Source organism: Zootoca vivipara, chromosome 4, assembly GCF_965207765.1.
Source record: "Zootoca vivipara chromosome 4, rZooViv2.hap1.1, whole genome shotgun sequence".
NCBI classification, from domain to species: domain Eukaryota; kingdom Metazoa; phylum Chordata; class Lepidosauria; order Squamata; family Lacertidae; genus Zootoca; species Zootoca vivipara.
In genome coordinates, this window is record NC_142587.1 from 92,217,272 (window position 1) to 92,239,947 (window position 22,676).

The 22,676-nt window shown below is 43.2% G+C and overlaps 1 protein-coding gene across 10 annotated transcripts in view; it reads left to right on the forward strand.

Annotated features, from left to right (window-relative positions):
- The window catches only part of DLG2 (discs large MAGUK scaffold protein 2), an 835,907-nt gene that overhangs the window by 513,333 nt on the left and 299,898 nt on the right, over window positions 1-22,676 (forward strand). For 4 of the 10 annotated variants that reach the window (XM_088668838.1, XM_088668839.1, XM_088668840.1 and 1 more), the window contains exon 1: window positions 12,530-12,859. The exons of the other annotated variants lie outside the window; for them this stretch is intronic. In XM_088668838.1, coding sequence (XP_088524964.1) covers window positions 12,530-12,859 — 330 coding nt within the window. Of the gene's footprint in view, window positions 1-12,529; window positions 12,860-22,676 lie in introns of those variants that run through there. 10 annotated transcript variants of the gene reach the window in all.

Here is a 22,676-nt window from a genome sequence, read left to right on the forward strand (position 1 = left end):
AATTATGGTAGGGGGAAAAGCCTGTGTCTCTTGCTGGACCCCTCTACTTCAGAATCTGTGTACTTGTATTTATCTTGAGTGGCCTGGAGTACCCTTTAAATCCTTCAGCATTACACAGAACCCAAGATGCCATTTTAAACTTCGCTTTGAATAAGCCTCTGCTCCAGGTTCGGGGTAATGTGCATGCCTTGTGGCATTCTGTTTCAACATAATAGTTCTTCCTTGTACTTGTCATGTTTGGACAGCGCATCTTCTCTCACTCAGGTAATATATTTTGTGTGCTTGATCCCATTTCATGTTTGTGTAGCTTGTGAACTTTTCCCAAGTAGGGCACAAAGAAAAGTTTTACACAGCTGAAACTCTCCTTCCTGGGCAGGTTTCTTCTTATTTCTTGAGAAGAGTCTAAAGCTGGGGCTGATGGGAGTTGTAGTCCAGCAACACTTGGAGGGTACCATGTTTGCTACTTGTGCTTTAAAGGTACATGGTGCACTTCTACTGAAGCTAAGCAGGTCTGGCTTGGAGGATTCGTTCTGAATTATGTTAGGAAGATTGTTGTCCTGGCTGGGTTATTGGTATGGGTTATCTGTCTCCACTGTTGGAGGTAATGAAATCTACAACTCACTTCCTTGCATTGTTTTGCTTTGCTGTGTCAAAGTTGTGGTAAGGCAAAGACTATATATAAACATTTATTCAATTGCTTAAGGCACTAGAAGAATAACCTGGCTGGAGAATTATTATGATTGCTTCATGGGATGGGTAGTTGGTGACACTGAAGATCTACAGATGAGAATGAAGCCAGACTAAGCAGAAACTCACAACTGCAATAGGACACATTTATAATGGGTGGTCCGGTGCCAGCTTTGTGGTGTGTAATTGTTTCCCTGCAAAAAAGAAAAAAAAGGAGGAAGCTTATTTATTGGCTATTACCATATATTGAGTTTTCCCAGTGTGTGTTCTGCAACCACAGAACAAGCTACATTAGTCTTTCATGCTTTAGTTCATAAGAACATGAGAACAGTCCCTCTGGATCAGGCAAAAATTCATAGAATCATAAAATTGTAGAGTTGAAAGGGACCCTGAGAGTCATATATCCAACCTGCTGTAATGCAGGGAACTCAGATAAAGCATCCATGGCAGATGGCAATCCAACTTCTGCTTAAAAACCTCCAATAACGGAGAGCCCCCCCCCACCTTACCTCATCCAGCCCTCATGGGACACTTTGTCAAAAGCCTTACTGAAATCATGATACACGGTGCCCACAACATTACCCTGAGAACAGGAGCTTCCGGTTCAGCGCCAGCGCCGATCGGCGGGGTCTCGTCTCGTCTCCGAGACGGCCCGTCCCTGCTAGGAGTGGGGAAGGCAGCGAGAGCGACGCTGCGCCCCTTAGAACCCCGGGAAGGGCGTCCCGGGGGCAAATTTTGCTCGGCAGAGCCCCAATCCGGACTCCCCAACTCTCCGGTAAGCTCTAATAAGAGCTCCGGAGCGAGGAGGGTAGAAGTCGCGGGGGCCATTTTGAGCGGCAACGTTATCCTAGCGGTGAGAAGCTTCAAGCCGAAGGTGGAGAGCGCTGGATTCTTCTGAAAATAAAACGATTGGAAATAAGACTGTAAGTAACCTCACGATTTGGATTATAAAACAATTTGGATCTGGGAGAGAGGGGAGAAAAGAGGAAGCCACCCCCCCCCCACGGCAACAAAAGAGACAGTAAATAGAAACCCGAAGCCGTAAATAGAAGATTTCAATTTAAAAGGATCCCTCAAAGGCATCAAAGAGAATCTCCCCTAAATGCAGGGTAAAAGGGGAGAGAGACTGTGGTTGTGAGTGCCCTGCAGTAAGAGGTAAAGACTAAGAAAAACCTTTCTTTTCCTCGGGAGCCGGCAGCCCAGACAACCCAGTGAGTTGATCAGGATTTATAAGTCAAAACTTTATTTCAATTTTTATTTCTGGACTTTGTGGAAATTCTTTTTTGGTTTAAATGCTTGTGAAATGTGAGTTCGAACTTTATTTTTAATAAGACTTGAAGAATGCAGCCAGCTTGTTAAAATGGAGTCGAGAAAATAAACTGTGATCATATTCCACCCCATGTGACAAGTTTTGACCTTGGCAGGATTGAACTATGTCAACAAAAAGGTATTCGTCTGAGTTCCAGCGGACTGTTTTGACCTTAATGTGGGAAGCAAGAATAGAACTATGTCAAGAGGAGACACAACGGCAAGAGTTACAGCAACAATTTCAGATGGTGATGGCAGAATATGATTTCTTAGAAGATGAAGCTATTGAAACTGAAGAAGACAAATGTGAGAATGACAATGATGGTGACTGTGATTTGGAAGGAAAAGAGCAAGATGAGGACTGTGATAATTTAACACAAAATGAATCCCACCACGAAAAAAATGATGACTTTACTCTACAAAAAGTTGGATGGAGTGCCTTTCCTTCGAGGGGGGCACGATTGGTACTACTGGAAGTTCAGAATGCCCACAGGGAAGAGGGAAAAAACACGCAGAGAAGAGAAGAAACTCAGGGGTCTTGTATGGAGACCTGGATGGCAAAAGGTTGTAAACAGGGGGTGGGGTGAAGGGAAAGTGAAGTTGTGATTATAAGGATGGATTAACAGGATTATAACTGGTCTGCTGACTATGGAATTTGCTGGATTGGGGGGGTGGAGCCGGTAATCGGGGATGTAAGGTTAGACTGGGAATAGTTATAGTTTTAAAAGTGAATTGATTTTGGAAAAATGTGAAAATATGGAAGCTTATAGAGGGGGTAAAAATTAGGCACGGGAAGAAAAACTGGGAGTTTGATTTTTTAATGATTTGGACATTAGGTGAAAATGATAATAATCAATTTATAAGTAGTATAAGGTATAAAGGTGTATTTTTATAAAATAAGAAACTGTTGAAGATGATAAAAAAGGGATGAAAACCGGGGAAGGGGGGAGGGTGGGGAAGCCCACAAAATATGGTTTAATAACTATGAATGAAAGAAAGATTTTTTCTGTCTTGTATTGTCTTTTTCTATTTTTTTCTTCTCTTTTTTCTCTTTTTTCTATTTTTATTCCTTTTTTTTTTGTATGATAATAGATGGTTGGATGGATGACCTCCTGCGTACTGCCCTGGTTTACTGGAGCTCCCTGGTGGCAGGGGGGGGGGGGCTTTGGGGACAGGGGAGGGGGAGGAGGACAGAAATCCAAGCATAAAATGGACCATCTCTGACTGTTCACCTACGTGGGATACTTCTGTGGCAGGGGAGGACCCATGGAGGGGGGTGGGAAGGAGGTGGAAAAGGTGTTTATGTATGTACCGACTTTTGTAATTTGTAAAATCAATAAAAATTATGTTTTAAAAAAAAAAGAACATGAGAACAGTCCCTCTGGATCAGGCAAAAATTCATAGAATCATAAAATTGTAGAGTTGAAAGGGACCCTGAGAGTCATATATCCAACCTGCTGTAATGCAGGGAACTCAGATAAAGCATCCATGGCAGATGGCAATCCAACTTCTGCTTAAAAACCTCCAATAAAGGAGAGCCCCCCCCCACCTTACCTCATCCAGCCCTCATGGGACACTTTGTCAAAAGCCTTACTGAAATCATGATACACGGTGCCCACAACATTACCCTGATCCACCAAACTTGAAAGAAATGAGATTCATCTCATATGAATTGTTTTTTGAGAAACCCATGGTGGGTCTTATTTTTTTAAGTTCTTACAAACCAACTGTTGTCTCCCACCACTCCTCTGCATTCACCCAGTCCATGACAACATACAATGCTACTCCTCCTCCCTTCCTATTTGGTCTATTCCCTTTGAACAGGCTATATTCCTCAGTTCCTACATTCCAGTCAGAAGCCTCATCCCACCAGGTTTATTAATCTCTATTAGGTCATATTTGCCATCTGTATTAAGAACTCTTATTCATCTTGCTTGTTCCCCATACTATGTGCATTAGTATAGAGACAACTGAAACAAGAGTCATTTCCTCCAGTTGCTGCCTTCTTGTAGTTTATTATCATGGATTGGCTGGATGTAGAGGAGTAGGCACCAGCTGGGGAATACCCAAGGAACCCCCCCCCCAAGCAATAAGGGAACCTCTGGTCTTCTGCATGCAAAATAGATGCTTTCCCACAAAGCCAAAGGTAACTTATTACAGGTAGGTAGCCGTGTTGGTCTGGGTCGAAGTAAAATAAAAAAATTCCTTCAGTAGCACCTTAAAGACCAACTAAGTTTTTATTTTGGTATGAGCTTTCGTGTGCATGCACACTTCTTCAGAAAGGTAACTTATGATATTGCATTGGGGAATATGATTTAAACAATCATTATGCCATTAGTTGTGGCTGAGTCATTTAACATGCTTAAAATTACCATTGGCCATTGTATAAACCTGGGGGTAAGGTCTCTGTGACTGCTTCAGTATCTTCAATAACATAAAGCCTGTTGCCATGGGAAGGTGCAAATTGGTTCTATCAACTATCCATTATACAGCCAAGCTATAAAATACAAATTAATGCTCACTGTTAGCTCTGCCTATTAAGAAGAAATTACACACTCCTTGGATCTTCTTTTATCTAAAACTTTATGATTGCTGGAGTCCTCGTCCTGTTAATGCATTATTGGTAGAATAATTTAAATCTTTAATGAAGAAGCCTTCAGTAGCACAGGCTTTAATCACTATGCCCCCCCTTAAATAAAATGTTAACTTCCCCCAATCAAATTCCTACATGTTCAAGGTGGCCAGGGACATTTTGAATTTGAAAGAGCCAAAACCAGCAGCTTCTTTCTGGTTCTGTAATAAATGAAAAACCTTAAAAGGCACACTGCTTTACTTGTGGAATTGATCTTTGAGTCTTTTTCAAGATCACTTGTGCAAGTTTAATAATACATCTTGGGGAGAGCTCCATGTATCCTTGGCGTCTACAGATTCAGGATTCTATACTATAGATCCAGGATAGATCTTGACCTGAGAGCTACTGTCAGTTGCAGTAAACCATAATGGTTTTTGGAAGCCATACTGACCTCCATTACAAGCAGGCCTTCTCAATTGCTTTTCCAGATCTTTGATTAGCCCTTCTAGATTTCCTTCACCCTCTTGGTCATTGTTGTTGGGCTGCATGTCTAACACGTTCATTTTGCATGTGTTCTGAAGGAGCTGCACTGGCTGCTGATCAGTTACTGGCCCATGTTTAAGGCCTTGTTAACAGATAAAGCACTGAACAACTCAGAACTAGGTTAAACAGGAACAAGAGAAGAGCCTGCTGGATCAGGCCAGTGTCCCAGGCCCACCTCATCCAGCATCCTTTTCTCCCAGTGGCCAACCAGATGCTTATGGAAGCCCATAAGCAGGACCCAAGAACAACAGCAAGGCTCTTCACCTTCTGTTGGCTGCCATTTTGCTTCCCCACAATCCCCTGGAGTGACACTATGTGATGACATTGCTTCATTGGGGGGGGGCAGGGGGGGAGGAGGTAGCCAGCAAAAATAGCAAGGAGGTAGGAGTACAGAGACAACTTGGGTCCCCACCTTTTGAAAACATAATTAGGGTTTGTGAAATGTGAAAGGATAGTGAATTGGGCAGTCTTGAAAGGAGTATCATGAAAAGATAATTTATGAGCACTAAAGGCCTGGATAGTGTACTTTGGGCTGATTTAGGTCAACAGAGAGCACTAAAACAATGGCCTCTAATTTGTCTTACTCTGATGCTAAAGCTCTTAGATATCCCAAAGTAAGACTGCTGGTCAGTTGCCTATATTATTTTCTGCACGGTGCAGAAAATGTTCTCTGAGTGGGGAAAAAAATATTGTTCATACAGAAATTTATTTGAAAAGAATGTTGTGCATTTTTAAAATATTACCATGAATGTGCATAAATCTTAAGGGGGGGGGCAAGACCTACCCTTCTCTCAGATTTAAGCTTAGCCTTTTTTTCTTCGATTTTTGGCCTGAATCTAATTTTTAGTTTCTTTCTCTTCATTTTGTTGGACTATTTTCATGATGCAATGGAATTAAAAGTGATATGTGCTTCCTGTTGCATGCTGTACCATCCTGTTGGAGGCAATTTGTGCATACTTCTTTTTTTTTTTTAAAAAAAAGGGAGCTTTTCAGTATCTTTGTTTCATATGCATAGTTTTGTGTGGACTTCTTGCATGCCAGCAATGGCAAAATCTGGAGAAACGAGCAATCCAACCAGGGGTCGTGTCTCAATCTTCCAGCAAGTCGGGGGGTATCTAATTAATTGGATTGGTACACTGTGAAAAGAAAAACAAACAAATTCTTTCCCTATCTCTTAAGAATTAAGTGGAGGGACAATCCACATAGAGTGAGCTGGTGAACATTGGGATGCTTTTGCAGAACATCATGAAATTTTACTGCCTGCCATGCTTTCCCCTCTTTGCATCCTTTTGAGAAACTTGGAAGGGGGGTGTAAATATTATCCAACTGTAGTTTACTGTAAGGTGATTACGATTTCATCAGTCTCCATCTTCTTTCTGCACTTCTGGCTGGAGGGGAAAATCTGTTCCATCAGAGTCTATTCTTCCTTGGCTCCTGGCTTTTCCTCTCAAAACTTGATTAGTAATTTTTATTTTCCCAGATGTGCCTTTGTTTCCCATATGCGTGTTCTGCCCAGAGCAATTTTGTCTAGATGTTTATTTTTAGTTTGCATGCTCGATGTTTGAGATGGATGTAGCCGTGGTGATTGGCTGTGATTTTGGAGCAGTTTCAATGGATGAACGACGTTTGTGTTAGCCAATGTAAAAGATAAAATAAAAGTGTATTCCAAATTGATTGACATTTTCTGTCCAATTGAAGTGGGTCAGACTTAAGCTATGAAGCATATTGTGACAGATAGAGGAAAACATAATACACAGTCATATGTCTAGTTCAAATTAAGGGGAGGAGTTCTAATTCTATTATAATTATTACTAATATTGAATTAAAACCACAAATGGGGGTTTTCTGATGACGGTGGTTCTGGATATGCATTATGTGATTAATTAAATAGATAGATAAATAAATAAATAAATAAATAAATAAATAGATCGAAAGATCAATGTCAAAGGCCGAGGTGAAGCAATGTGCCTTCAGCAAAAAATGTAACCCATTCTAGATGTACTTCTGTGGGGAAGGAGTTCCACAACTTAGGGGCGCCACAGAGAATGCCCTCTTGGGGCCACCACTACCCAATGCTTCTGAGGGTGGCAGGACCACACAGTGGGCCCCCTTGCTGATCTCAACATTTGAGAGGGTCTCTAGAGAAGGAGGTGGTCTTTCAGTGGATGCTAGCAGATACAGTGCTTCTGTTAGTGCCAGTATTGGCACCTGGAGGGAGCTCGTTAGCAGAGTGTCTTCTTTCTTTCTTTCTTTCTTTCTTTCTTTCTTTCTTTCTTTCTTTCTTTCTTTCTTTCTTTCTTTCTGGAAATGTGGAGAACTTGGGCTCAAGACTGGCGAAATGAGAAACTGGGAGAAACAAATTGACAGATGTGCTTATTCCCGTGACCACTGCTGCTCTGTTTTCTGCTCCATCCCTTATATAATGAATATACCATATTTTTTCGTGTATAAGACTAGGTCACCCTCCCCCCCCAAAAAATGTCAAAAATTAGGGGGCATCTTATACATGGGGGCGTCTTATAGATGGAAAAATACGGTATGTCCAAATGACAATACAGTGGTACCTCGGTTTATGAACACAATTGGTTCTGGAAGACTGTTCATAAACTGAAGCGTTCATAAACTGAAGCGAAATTTCCCATTGAAAGTAATGGAAAGTGGATTAATCCGTTCCAGACGGGTCCGCGGAGTACTCAGCCTGAAGCGTACTTAACCCGAAGCATGGGTGTAATTGGTTCCGGAAGTCTGTTCATAAACTGAAGCGTTCATAAACTGAAGCAAACTTTCCCATTGAAAGTAATGGAAAGTGAATTAATCCGTTCCAGATGGGTCCGCGGTGTTCGTAAACCGAAAATTCGTAAACCGAGGTGTTCGTAAACCGAGGTTCCACTGTACCCAGTAAGTTGTCCTGATCTTGGAATAGCTCAGTCCGAAAATCATGATACTCTTAATCTCTGGATTGTGGGTTCGAACCCCACCGTTGGGCAAAAGATCCCTGCATTGCAGGGGGTTGGACTAGATGACCCTTGTGGTCCTGTCCAACTCTGCAGTTCTGTGATTCCACTCTACATCATGGAATAGCCAAAAACTATTGCCAGATAATCAGTACAATGGGCAAAAAAAAAAAAAAAGTCTTACGCAACCCATCTTACCTACTGCTACCAATCAGGCATGCAAATGGGTTCCATGGTTTTTGGCAAATGTTTTTGGTTACATTGCAAATAAAACGGTGCCTGCGCCAAGGGCAGTCTGTATTACAATAGTGGCTGGTGGCAGTAATTCATTACTGCATAATAGATGTAGTAATGCATTGTTACAGCCATAATGAAGTGTTTCCGTTATTGCACATGACAGTTTTTATGCTCATCGTGATATTAAGCTATGTAATGAGAGCGTCTAGCAAGGTGGAAAATATGGTTTTAACTCACACAGTACGTTGCATTGTTCGTGGTGCTAGAGATTCCTCTTTCATCACAGAAATGAGAAATTAGTTCTTCAGTAGGGTTGACTTGCTGGACGCAGAACGGGGGGAAATGTATCAGTGATGGTTGAAAAGCCTCTAGCACCATAAATAAGGTTCATAGAATTATAGAGTTGGAAGGGATCCCAAGGGTTATCTATGCCAGTGTTTCCCAACCTTGTGCCTCCAGATGTTTTGGGACTACAACTCCCATCATTCCTGACCACTGGTCTTGCTAGCTAGGGATGATGGCAGTTGTAGTCCCAAAACATCTGGATGCACAAGGTTGGGAAACACTGATCTATGCAATGCAGGTCATAGATGGTTTGTGGTTCATGAACTAGAAGTTTCCCTAACAAAGGTGCCTTTTGAAGACCTTTTCATAGAATTTGAAGCTCCCCAGCTGTTGTCTCCTCCCTTGTTTGAAGGAATCTTTAGGCCACCAGTTAAAATTGTGACTTGCTACAAAGGACCAAGTAGAAAGCAATGTGAAATATCCCTGGCTCGGACTGTGGGAAGCCCATGATGGACCTACATTTTTGGGGCCCTGAAGCTTGACCAGCTATGGGGGCTGCTTTGCAACTAGCAAGGAGCTCTGGGTAACCACTGCCATCTTTTTCAATGGGTTTGTTCTACTTAAATAATAATAATAATTACTGCAGTACATCTCAGGTTTTGATTAACATTGCTATATTGGATTATTTCACAAAGTCACTGATGTGAATAAAAAAATCCTATGCTTTGAGTTTCTTGGGGGGGGGGTTGAAAATTATGGGAAATGTTATGTCTGGCTTCCTCAAACTTGGCCCTCCAGATGTTTTGAGACTACAATTCCCATCATCCCTGACCACTGGTCCTGCTAGCTAGGGATCATGGGAGTTGTAGGCCAAAAACATCTGGAGGGCCAAGTTTGAGGAAGCCTGTGCATGAAGCACTTTTTTAAGCAAAAAATGTAGGCAATGTGGACTAAAGTCACTTCTGGGGTTCCAAAACCATGATCGATGGATCAGTTCATTCTCATGTGGTAGTACTGATACATGCTATTAATGTAGAAGATGACAGGTTCTAAGAATCTGCCACAGGAAATAACAGAGGAAGGGTTAGAGTGGAATGTCAGCAGGTGTAAAGATGGGGAAACTGTGCTTTTATTTCAGAAACATATACTTAAGCTCACAGTAAGATGTAGGAACTAAGGACTCGTGCCAACAGTTCAGCTATTTCTGGTCCTTGACTAGGAAGAAATCTATGTTTAAATATAAGGACTGGATGGTTCTCAGGTCACGTTTCCCCCTCTCCTATGGCAGGTATGGAGAATCTGTGGCTCTCCAAATGTTGGTAGACTCCAGGTTTGCATCAACCCCAACCAGCATGGTCAATGGTCAGGGATGATGGGAGTTGTAGTCCAGCCACACATGCAGGGCTACGAATTCTCATTCATTCTCTGTCCTATGCTAATTATAACTCTCTGTGGGTTTTTTTTTTATCTATCACACATGTGAGAACTATTAATCACTGAACCAAACAGAATTCTTCCAGAGACCATGTGGTCAAACACTTTATGCATCTGCATTAAACCCGACAATAGTGTATTGCAATAGTGTATTGCAAACAAACAGCCTTTAAATGGTTTTAAAAATAAATCTCCATTCTGGGTGCAGAAATCAATTAGCTGCTGCTGAAGAATGCAAATTTTAATGGGAAGCTGAGTCATCCTCGGCTTCACCACATTTCTTTTCCTAGAAATCCGCAAGTTCTCTTCTGATAGCCACTACGGCATTCCATGCTTTCTAATAAGAGACAGGGCAAAAATCAGGAAGCCACCCAGTTCGAATCTCATCTATTCTGTAGGCTCACTTGGTATCCTTAAGCACACAATTCTTTCTCAGCCTCATTCCTCACATCTGTAATGTGGAGGGCAATCATAAGACGTGCTCTATGAGGAGCTGGCTTCAGGCACCAGGTCTGTTGGCAGACCAGCTTTGTGTTACAAAGACATCTGCAAACGTGGCATGAAGGTTGGCAAGATCAACCCTGCCATGTGGGGATCCCTTACAGATGACCGCCGTGCCTGAAAACAGGTAGTCAGGTTGTGTATCCGCAGCAGTGACCAGAGGAGGAATGGCCACTGGGAGAAGAAACGGCATGGTGCATTTGCAGCAGCAAAACCAGACACCTTCATCTGCCCCACTGTGCTCACAGTGGCCAACCAATTACCTCTGGGAAGGCTACAAGGAATCATAGTATCATAGAATCATAGAGTTGGAAGAGACCACAAGGGCCATCCAGTCCAACCCCCTGCCAAGCAGGAAACACCATCAAAGCATTATTGACATGTGGCTGTCAAGCCTCTGCTTAAAGACCTCCAAAGAAGGAGACTCCACCACACTCCTTGGGAGCAAATTCCACTGCCGAACAGCTCTTACTGTCAGGAAGTTCTTCCTAATGTTTAGGTGGAATCTTCTTTCTTGAAGTTTGAATCCATTGCTCCGTGTCCGCTTCTCTGGAGCAGCAGAAAACAATCTTTCTCCCTCCTCCATATGACATCCTTTTATATATTTGAACATGGCTATCATATCACCCCTTAACCTTCTCTTCTCCAGGCTAAACATGCCCAGCTCCCTAAGCCGTTCCTCATAAGGCATCGTTTCCAGGCCTTTGACCATTTTGGTTGCCCTCTTCTGGACACGTTCCAGCTTGTCAGTATCTTTCTTGAACTGTGGTGCCCAGAACTGGACACAGTACTCCAGGTGTGGTCTGACCAGAGCAGAATACAGTGGTACTATTACTTCCCTTGATCTAGATGCTATACTCCTCTTGATGCAGCCCAGAATTGCATTGGCTTTTTTAGCTGCTGCATCACACTGCTGACTCATGTCAAGTCTGTGGTCTACCAAGACTCCTAGGTCCTTTTCACATGTACTGCTCTCAAGCCAGGTGTCACCCATGCTGTATCATTTCACGTTGCAGCAGGGAATGAGTTAAGACAGCTCTTACTGCTAGCTCTGCTGGAAGCAGCTGCATGGACACCCATCCCACCAGGCTGCGTCAAAGGCCTATCTTGGCTGGGACCAATTGGCATTTGGCTCCTCCTCTTCCCAAATTGCCTGACAAGGTGATCATTCCATGTGGCTGTTACAGGGCAGTATGTAAGAGTTGAAAGCCTGGCGCTTTTGTTTTGCCCTCCCTTTTCTTTTGCATCATGTTTCTTAGAAGGTTGGCCATTACACTGCACTGTAAACCAGACGCGCAGTATCGAAATACAGTAAACAAAACATGACATTGCTTCCCTTTACCACCATCACCACCTGAGCTTCTTATCTTGGAAATCCCAGAGCACACACATTCCTTTCCAGCCAAGCTCAAATCTGTAAGGATGAGATACGTGGTGTGTGTGTGTGTGTGTGTGTGTGTGTGTGTGTGTGTTTCTTGGTGACCCTTCTGTTTATTACCCTCTGGTTTTCATAGGCTAGCTGCTCTGTTTCCTTACAGGAGGGTTATTCTGATGACAACTGCATGCATATCTCCTTTATAAGAAGAAGGAGGGGAAGCTTTTCCTGCTTGGGAAAAGGAAGAGGAGAAACTGAATTGTTGTAGCTCCCCTCCTCTGCTTAGGATCCTCCTATGACTTTCTTTTCATCGTTCCACAGGGGAGTGGAGGGTCTTGTAGTTTAGCCTTGTAAACCCAGCTGTGTGGAGCATTGATTGCTTCTGCCTGAAGCAGGGATGCTGTCAAGTTGCTCTGCGAGTTGAGTCATCTATTGACAAAGAGCTACTAGCCAGCAGATGATGCTGTGCAGCTCTACTCTCCCGGCTCCCACGATGCTCCGCTTATAGCAGCTGTCAAAGGTACTTGGCGGCTCTGCAGAACAGGACGTTTGCATCTGCTGAGAGAAGAAGAGAGAGGGAGGGTGTGGGGGTGTGTGTGCGTGTGTTGGAAAGAACTTTGACACCGGTGCAACATGAACGCCTATCTTCCTAGGCAGCACAGCTGCTGCAGGGGGTCTGAAGGGGCTGATCCTGCCAGAGGTGTGCCAACACTGCCCAGGGATGCCCACTGTCCCTTTGGGTGGCGGCAGAACTCCCAGGGGGGCTGCTGTCGTCCGCAGGCGTTGCCACTCTCAGCTTCCGGACCCCAGGGTCCAACTCTGACGCAGCCCAGGACTAAGTGTAGCACGTCGTGGGACAAGGTGCAGAAAAGCCCCCCGAAAACCTTAGCTAAGGCAAAAGGGGCAGGAGGGGAATGGTGGACGGATTGCACCTGCCCCCACAGCTGGTACCACCCAGTACAGGTGAGATGCTTTTTTCCCCTTAAGTCTCTCCAACGCAGTGGGCTCTCGAAGTCCAGGCAGGAAAAGGAAAGGAAAAGTTACACACATCGCCTTTCGGATTATAAAGTTTTCAAGCAAAGGCTGGAGGACTGCTTAGTGATGTTGCTTTTTAAAAGAAGTGAGGTGTGATGTTCATTTTTCACAGGCATCGTTCTAAAAGTATGGGCTGGTGGGAGACCTTGCAATGTTCCTGTGTGGTTTTCTCTTTTAATGTACTAATTTCTTTTGGGGGTGTGGGGGGTAGGAAGTGTTCCCTTGTCACACGTTTGGTGGCTTTGCAGCATTTGGCATTTGCATGAGAAAAAATTGAGTGTGGTATCCTTTTAGTACAGTATACTTTTTAAATGATGCATTTACTGAGGAATGGGGATTAATTGCATTGCAAAATCTTAGATATATGTAAAAAGATCGTATAGTTTTCTCCCCATTAACTTTTGTGTGTGTAATTTATATGGGTGGTATCCAACGATAGTCATACTTGGAGCAGACCCTGTGAAATAAGTGGACTCAAATTCAGTGATTCCGATGAGCCTACTCTGAGTACAACTTACTTGGATATCACCCTATATAAGTTTATTTCTCTAATATGTAATTTTTCATGCGAAGCTTTGATTACTTTATACCCCATGTACAGTTACTTGGATTCAGTTACGCTACAGATAAACCGAGAAATGCAAAACTAAATTCACATTGATTCTTCCATGACTAGTAATACTGAAAAAATGTCTATACTTCTCTCTATCTGCTCCACACATGCACAAATGCTTTTGTTTGTCCCCTACTACACACACACATGCACACACAATTTCTCTGTCAGTCACTGTAATCTTATTCAGAAACTTCTGCTTCAATATCCTGCTGAATCTTTTTGGTGCCTTTTTAATTACTTGAATTAATATAACGTCATGAAGAGAAGAATAAGGAACCAAAAGCTGAATAAAGTATTATGGTGGTGCACAGTGTAAAGAGTCCTTCTAAGCACATAGATGTTTTCCTTGTAGAATGTTTTTTTAATAATAATAAAAAATGAATAGAAAAGCAGTATAACACCACATCTCAGTACAGCAGTGTTGGCTTTAGACTGTGCAGTGTCAGATATATATATATATATTTCCACAAGGAACAAAACACACATTTTAGTTACAACATAACACTCCCGGGGTATGGGGAAATGAAGCCTAATGCTTGAAAAATTCAACTTGTCAGTCTCATTTTCTCTGCCTATAAGTGTTACATTTTGGAAGATGGGTTAGGTCTCAGTTTCCTGAAAGAGAAAAGTGTAAAGGAAATGCAATTTGAATATAACTGAATATTGCAATGTTGTTATTGTTAGCACTGCTGCTATTATTAAATATTGATCTGAAATTGAAAACATTTTAAAAGGTGCAATGGGCTGTGCTACACATGTAAGGATGTGTTCAGCACCATCAGTTTGCAGAGTGACATTTAAAAAAGAAAAGAAAAAGGGCCGGTCTCTGCCCTCAGTAAGTTTGCAGTCTAGAGATTGCTGGCTGGGATGGCTGCATTCAAAGAAGTGCTCTGGTGGCAAAGGTCACACCATATGCTTATGAATTCTTATACTATGTTAACAGTTAATTGACCACCACCACCACAAAAATCTGGGTACTACTGATTGCTAAGTATTCTGTGGGGTCTCATAGCAGCTCCCAGAGCCTTTAACCATCTACAGTTCACAGCAATATACTATTGCTCCTCAATAGCATATTACTCGTTTTTTATTAGTGTAAGAAGGTTTTAAGCTTGACATGATTTCTATCTTGGTATTTAAAGGTTTCTAATAGACCTGGTTCCCAACTAGCACACAGTCAAAAATGCCCACTACTGTTAGCTTTGAAATATATCAGTATATTCCCTAGTATTTGGAAGTAGAAAAGAATGTTAGGTGCCTTTATTACTTTCCCATTAAATGGAGCATATTAGACCCCAAAGCATTTTTTGTACTGAGGATAAAACTAAGCAATGCTGTTATAAAAGTCCGTAGCAATAATTAAAAAGGTGTTCTTTTAGTGTAATCTCCATGAGTCGGGTTTTCTGAGCCTGGTAATGGGTTTTTACAAGGTTTTCTTTTTCTTTTAAAAATAGATTATATTAGAGTCAACACATTCACCCAAAATTACATAATCCAGATTGAAGTAATTGGATAAGAATGCAGGTCAAAAAAAGGAAGATTAAATTGCTACTGTGCTGGAGTGTGGAATTGTTTATATTGTAAAGCAAACTATTTAATAAAACTTATTTTTATACACCACATTCCCTAAGTGCAGCACATTCAGTTTGTCAGTAATCTTGACAAGAACCTTGTGAGGTAGGCCAGTCTGGAATAGGAGGGCCTTGGTTCAAGCTTACCTGGAATGGTCTAATCCTGCTCTTCCACTTTAGGATCCCTCGATATCTGCATGTCTGGCTGACTGGAGATGCTGATTAGCTGATGTACTCAGGACTTGCTTTGGGGCTTCCCATAGTCATCTGGTTGGCCACCGAGAGACCAGGATGCTTAATTAGATGGGACATTAGCCAGATCCAACAGGGCTCTCATATTCTGAGATTTGCATTACAATATCAGATATGCCATTTAAACCGACAGATGGAAGGTTTGGTTAGTTTCTGGGCCCAATTCAAGTGTGGCTACTTTAGTGCTTAAAGCCCTAAACATCTGAAATATTGCTTCCTTTCCTACAGACCCTCGTAGATGTTAAGATTGGAAGAGGGGGCCCTCTTGATGGCTCCACTGCCCTCAGAAGCTCAGGATGGTGGCAGATGCCTGGGAGAGGGCCTTCTCTGTGGCAGCCCCTGATTTGTTGAACTCCCCACAGAAAGTGTGTCTGACATCTTCATTATGCAGCTTTCAATGAATGCTGAAGACACACATTTGTACCCTGCCCTTTGTCACCTGGTGTGTGTGTGTGTGTGTGTGTGTGTGTGTGTGTGGACCCACCCTATTCTTGTGACTGTAAATTGCTTTAAACTGTTCTAATGTACAGTGGTCCCTTGGTTCTCAAATTGAATCCATTCGGGGAGTCTCTTCAGCTCCTGAACCGATTGGCTGCAGGAGCTTCCTGCACTCAATCGGAAGCCGTGTTGGATGTTTGGCTTCCGAAAAATGTTTGCAAACAGTACTCACTTCCGAGTTTGCAGCGTTCAGGAGCCAATTTGTTCAGGAGCCAAGCCGTTCAACTACCAAGGTACCACTGTATTTTAGATTGTTGTGACCTCCACTGGAACCTTATAGTAAAGAGCAGGGAACAAATTGAGTTTATGGTAAAATAGAGATGGTGTTGATACTTTTATATGCAGACTATCTCAGGAGCTACTCATGGGGCGCTGTCACTGATTGCATCCCCTCCACTCTACTCTTTTACACCCGGCTCATAATGGTAGACCTCGAGATTCTAATAATTATCCTTACCATCATACACTGCCGCCTTTTCCTCTCTTTCATAACTTTGCTCCCAAGCTTCCTTTTGCCTCCCTCCCACCGACCTCCATCTGTTCCCATACCTCCATCATTGGAGGCAGTAAGCTGATGAGCAAAAGTTGGACAAGCACCTGTTGCCCTCAGGTCCTCCTCCTGGGCTCTCCATAGGCACCTGGTTGGCCACTGTGAGAACAGGATGCAGGACAAGATGCTCTTGTCCTTGAGTTCCTATGAGCATGTTCTTGTTCAAGACCTTTCCAGAGATGAAAAGCAAATGCAGTGTTATGTGGGCTTCCGCCTTCAGCAGCTGCTCGCTCTTCTCAGTATTGCTCTGTGTCCTCCTTTTATGTCTGTTGGGTTGGGGGAGCCACGCCAGCTGCCACTTCACACCTGCACTGTCAAGTGCTTGAGCCCTTCTGTCTCTCCTGGACCAGAAGGACAATTAATGTTAGTTTGCAACCTTGCCATTGCAGTTCTTCCAGCCTGAATGTCACAAAGAGGCGCCGGAAACTGCTGGACCATGTAGAAATGTGCAGAGACTCAAGCAAATGGATAACAGTACCATTTCAGTTTAAATACCCTATATTTGGAATCAGCCGCAGAACTAGCTTGCAGGAAGCAGGGGGATTATATTTAGTATTATATGATATAGTATATGATAATTTTTTGATTGCTAAATGGAATAACTACTGCAGTGTGTAAACTTGGCTTCGTCTGTGCCTTGACTCTTGGAGAAACAAAGGGACAAAGTGCATTTCAGGAGGCAAGGGTGAGTATGTAAAAGTAAAAAAAAAAAATCCTTCCAGTAGCACCTTAGAGACCAGCTAAGTTTGTTATTGGTATGGGCTTTTGTGTGCATGCACGTTTATACCAAAGACAAACTTAGTTGGTCTCTAAGGTGCTACTGGAAGGATTTTTTTAAATTTTGTTTCGACTGCAGCAGACCAACACAGCAACCTACCTGTAACTAGAACCATGTAAAAGTACTTTTCCTTCAAGCGACTCCAAAGGATGAGCAAATATAGTATATGATATAGCAGCAGATAGAGAGGCATGATAAGCCGCACCAACAGGTTAAAGAACAGTTTTTACCCATGGGCTGTGAGGCTGCTGAATGGAAGACAGCAACATTGCAGCTGACGTTCGGGGTTGGTGGTTGTATGACAGCACCCAGAGCGAAACAAGGACTGAGAGAGTGCGGGGTGTGGGGGGGGGCTCGTTTAATCTAACTGTAAACAAGTGGTACAGTGACAGTAAAGTATTTATTTATTTATTTACAGGGAATAAATGGGGAGGGGAGACAAGTTATTTGCCTTCAGGCCACTCATCTCCCTTTCCCAATTTAGCAACATGGGAAGCTGTCTTATACCAAGTCAGATCACACACCCACACACCACTCCGTGTTGTCTATAGCGATTGGCTGCAGATTCCCAGGGTTTCAGACAGGTACATTCCCCGGCCCTACCTGGAGATGCCAGGAATTGAATCGATGCTCTACCTACTGAGCTATGGCCTATCACCCTCCTCCAGGTTCACCTATGTTAAGAATAGGTGCCAGGACTTTGGACGGCATATCCTCATGGGCAGGTTTCCAGGGCCCATGTTTGGGTGGTGGGCCCTAAGAATGTCCTCGCTTGCATGTTCCCAATGCAAACTCCATTGGTAGAGATTGAGGGCAGATTTATTCCATTCTCATTTTAATGTGAACCCAACCAAATTAGCATCTCCCAAACTGAAGCACAAATTGAAGCATCTCACTCTCATTCAGACCTCACCTGGAGTACTGTGTCCAGTTCTGGGCACCACAGTTCAAGAAGGATACTGACAAGCTGGAACGTGTCCAGAAGAGGGCAACCAAAATGGTCAAAGGCCTGGAAACGATGCCTTATGCGGAACGGCTTATGGAGCTGGGCATGTTTAGCCTGGAGAAGAGAAGGTTAAGGGGTGATATGATAGCCATGTTCAAATATATGAAAGGATGTCATATGGAGGAGGGAGAAAGATTGTTTTCTGCTGCTCCAGAGAAGCGGACACGGAGCAATGGATTCAAACTTCAAGAAAGAAGATTCCACCTAAACATTAGGAAGAACTTCCTGACAGTAAGAGCTGTTCGGCAGTGGAATTTGCTACCAAGGAGTGTGGTGGAGTCTCCTTCTTTGGAGGTCTTTAAGCAGAGGCTTGACAGCCATATGTCAAGAATGCTTTGATGGTGTTTCCTGCTTGGCAGGGGGTTGGACTGGATGGCCCTTGTGGTCTCTTCCAACTCTATGATTCTATGATTCATTCCAACCAAAGAATGGATGCCAACACACAAAAAGAAAACAAGAGAAATGTGTGCACATTCACAAGAATGTTAAAAACATTCAGAGAAATTTTGTCCTAATGTACAGATGTTTGTCCACAGTTTTGCTCGGCATATGCCTTTATGCAGGCAATCTGAATGCCTTTTTGATGATGTCCTCTGAGAAATGCTTATGAAAATGTGTACAGATTTTCATGCAGAAAAAAATCACTAACCCATGCGTAGATTGGTTGAATTGAATTTAAGGTGGGGGAAAAGAGAAACCAAAATTGACAGGTCCATTGATCTCTGCTTGTAAATACACCAGTGTGGTGTAGTGGTTAAGAGCAGTGGACTTGTAATCTGGTGAACTGGGTTCGATTCCCTGCTCCTCCACGTGCAGCTGCTGGGTGACCTTGGGCTAGTCACACTTCTCTGAAGTCTCTCAGCCCCACTCACCTCACAGAGTGGTTGTTGTGGGGGAGGAAGGGAAAGGAGATTGTTAGCCGCTTTGAGACTTCTTAGGGTAGTGATAAAGTGGGATATCAAATCCAAACTACACTCCTCCTCCTCCTCCTCCCCCTCCTCCCCCTCCACTTCTTCTTCTTCTTCTTCTTCTTCTTCTTCTTCTTCTTCTTCTTCTTCTTCTTCTTCTTCTTCTTCTTCTTCTTCTTCTTCCACATGTGGATGGATCTTCCTGGCTCTGATGCCAATCTCTCTCTCTCTCTCTCTCTCTCTCTCTCTCTCTCTCTCTCACACACACACACACACACACACACACACACGTTTTCTTAACCCTGATGCTCAGTGCAACCACCAACAAGCACACTCTATGGCCTCCTTTGCACCCAGAGACCTTGGGCGCATCCAGTAGGATTCTTCTTAGGCTCCTTTGTGTTGATATTCTGTTTTGGACTATCATGTTTCTGCTTGCTGTATACTTGGATAATAGGTAATTCAGTAAGACAGCAAGGACAGCTGAGAAATGGCCATTAGAGTCCTACTTACAGAGTCCATGAAAGCACTTAGCTGTTGGATACATCTGTCTTAGCAACCACCTCCACAAAACTCACATCATGCATTATACTACAGTCCCAGAGACCTGGTGATTCCCCCTCCCACCTCTTTCTCCTTAGTAATCTGCATTAATTTTGGCTGCTTTTTGCACCAGCTGCAGCTTCTAGACTAAGTCCAAGGGAACTGCTACATAGAGCATGTTTCAATAATCCACTCATGAGGTTACCAATGCCAGGACATTTTTGACACCTGAGTGCTGACGATGATCAATAGTAGTTCTCAACATCTACAATGACAAATAGTTCTCAACACCTACTCAGTTCTAGAGCAATTGCCTTTCTGCTCCAAACCATTTTATGGCAATTATTGGGGTGTGGTGGGGGGTTTAACTGTATGTTTGCTTATGTTTGTTTCGAAACCCTGACATCTCCATGAAAGCTTCATTTGGGTGCCACCGTAAGGGAGAAGAGGCTGCACCTGATTTTCAGGAACTTCATAGAGGACTTTCTGGAATTTTTGTTCAAAATGATTGTTAGAATTTAGGTGGAGAACATTTTTGGCATAAAACAAAAGACCTCGGTGGGCCATAGCAGATGAAGATGCCTCCACCTAGAATTAAAGCCTATTCTTTTCATTGCTGCTGTCCCAAAATGGCCATTCTCTGTGTTTTAACTGTCTCCTCTAGGACATATTGGAGGCTGATATGGTCCGCTCCCTGAAAGGTCTGTCCTTGTGAAAGAAAGTAATTGCTCTGTGTGTTGATAGGGGAGGACCATAGCTCAGTGGAAAGCGCCTGCTTTGCATGCAGGTTCAATTTCTAAAGCCCAGGTAAGCCCCGCCCCACATAATCGATCCCATGATGCAGTGCACACACAACATTTGAATGGGAATGCCCATCAACTTTGGGGGGGGTCCCAGCCCCCTCTATTATTTTATTGCCGGTAGTGGCACCCACCCTGTGCCCTCCAAGCAGATGTCAAGGCAATAAGCAACTATTTTACTTTTAGAAGACAACTGAAGGCGGCCCTGTTTATGGAAGTTTTTAATGTTTGATGCTGTATTGTTTTTAATATTTGATTGGAAGCTGCCCAGAGTGGCTGGGGAAACCCAGCCAGATGGGCGGGGTATAAATAATAAGTTGTTGTTGTTGTTGTTGTTGTTGTTGTTGTTGTTGTTGTTGTTGGGGCTGAAGCCCCCACAGCCCCATGGAGTTGGCTTCTATGTTCTAAAGCAGACATGGCCAAACTCGGCCCTCCAGCTGTTTTGGGACTACAACTCCCACCATCCCTAGCTAACAGGACCAGTGGTCAGGGATGATGGGAATTGTAGTCCCCAAACAGCTGGAGGGCCAAGTTTGGCCATGCCTGTTCTAAAGCATATCTCCATACAGGACTTCCAGGTTGTAAGTTGCCACTTAAAAGGCCCATGAGTCGCCTCAACCACATATTTGAAGTTTCAGAGTGCCGTCTAGTTCTTGACTGCTGATAATATCAACCAGCTGCTATGCTATTCAGACAGAGGAGGAACTGAATCAGCTGGGTTTTTTCCCCCTTTCCTGTACAGATTTCTGCCTATTCAGAGTTGATTAATGCCATTGTTTCCCCTTCTCTACTTGGAAGAATCTCTATTCATCTCTGGATAGCCATGCTACTACATCCCTTTCATGTTTAGGTATCTCCAGGGCCATTTCTACCATTAGGCAGAGTGAGGCAGCTGCCACCAGTAACAGATTTTGAGTGTCATGAAAATGCAGCAAATAGTTGTTATTTCTTTTTATGACCATGATGTCAAGGGAAGCAAAAGGTGTTTGTGGGATATTCTACCTCTGGTGCCCAAATAACTTGTGCTAGAGATGTGATCTGGTAAATATCTGCACCCAGTTGTTCCTTTAGAATGAATCTTTGAAGCAAGACCACAAGGACTTGACTCCTTATTGGTTGTCAGAGGTGGAATTTTATATGCAGGAAAGTTGGGATTAGCTTCTACACCCTTGTGCAAATTAATTGAAACAAAGCATGTTTTCTATGTCACATCAATCAGTCTGTCAAGCACCCACAAAAGAAGATTTTTGGGGGGATGCTTCAGTTATTATGGTGTCGGAAGCCTGCAGCCAATAGAAGGAATCATGCGCTCGCCACAATATATTGAGGTTCTAAAAAAGAGAGTTATTCCAGAGTTGGAAAAGAGGTATCCTAATGGTACGGGGATATTGCAGCAGGACCTAGCCCACTGTCACACATCGAAAGTGGTGAAGAAATTCATGACAGAGCAGCAAATACAGGTACTTGATTGGCCAGGGAATTCCCCGGACATAAATCCCATTGAGAATTTGTGGGCTATATGCAAAAGTCACCTCCTTGCTGTACGACTATGGAGATGACCTCCGCTATCTTTAAGTAGCATTTGAACATGGTTTGGCATGGAGTCTACTAGTTTTGAACAGTCACTGTTGATTTTCAGATCCCTGTACCACACTTGATTTAGTGCCTGACTGAGCTTCTCCATAGTCGTACAGTCTACAGCATGGAGGCGACTTTTGCATATACTGTCTATTAAAGAATGGCATGATAAAATATGGGATTATGCATTGATGGCAAAATCAGTGTACATTATTAGATCTAGAGAACAAAATCAAAGCTAGGACTCTCTTTTTGTCCAGATGGAGGGTTTTGTTTTGTTTACTAAACATTGTAGGAGATATTGATTGTTTCCCAATAAATCTCACGAGTGCACAGTGTTTTGAAAAGAGAAAGAAAAACGAGAGAGAGACACAAGAGACAGAGAGATTCGAGTTGTGCAATTATATGCCTACAGAATGTTGATATGAATTATCTTGCATCACTCTTCCAACTTCTTCCTTCAGCTCTACTTTTCAGCCACAATCACAGCCTCGTGACTGGGGGGAGGGGTGGCTCAGAGGTTTCATGGTACCAGGGGAAGACCTCAAGAGTGCCACATTGGTGACCAGTGAATCAGAATGTGAGGGCCTTTCTAAGTAACTCGGAACTGGGTCTGAAGTGGACAACCAGGTGTTCAGCAGATGG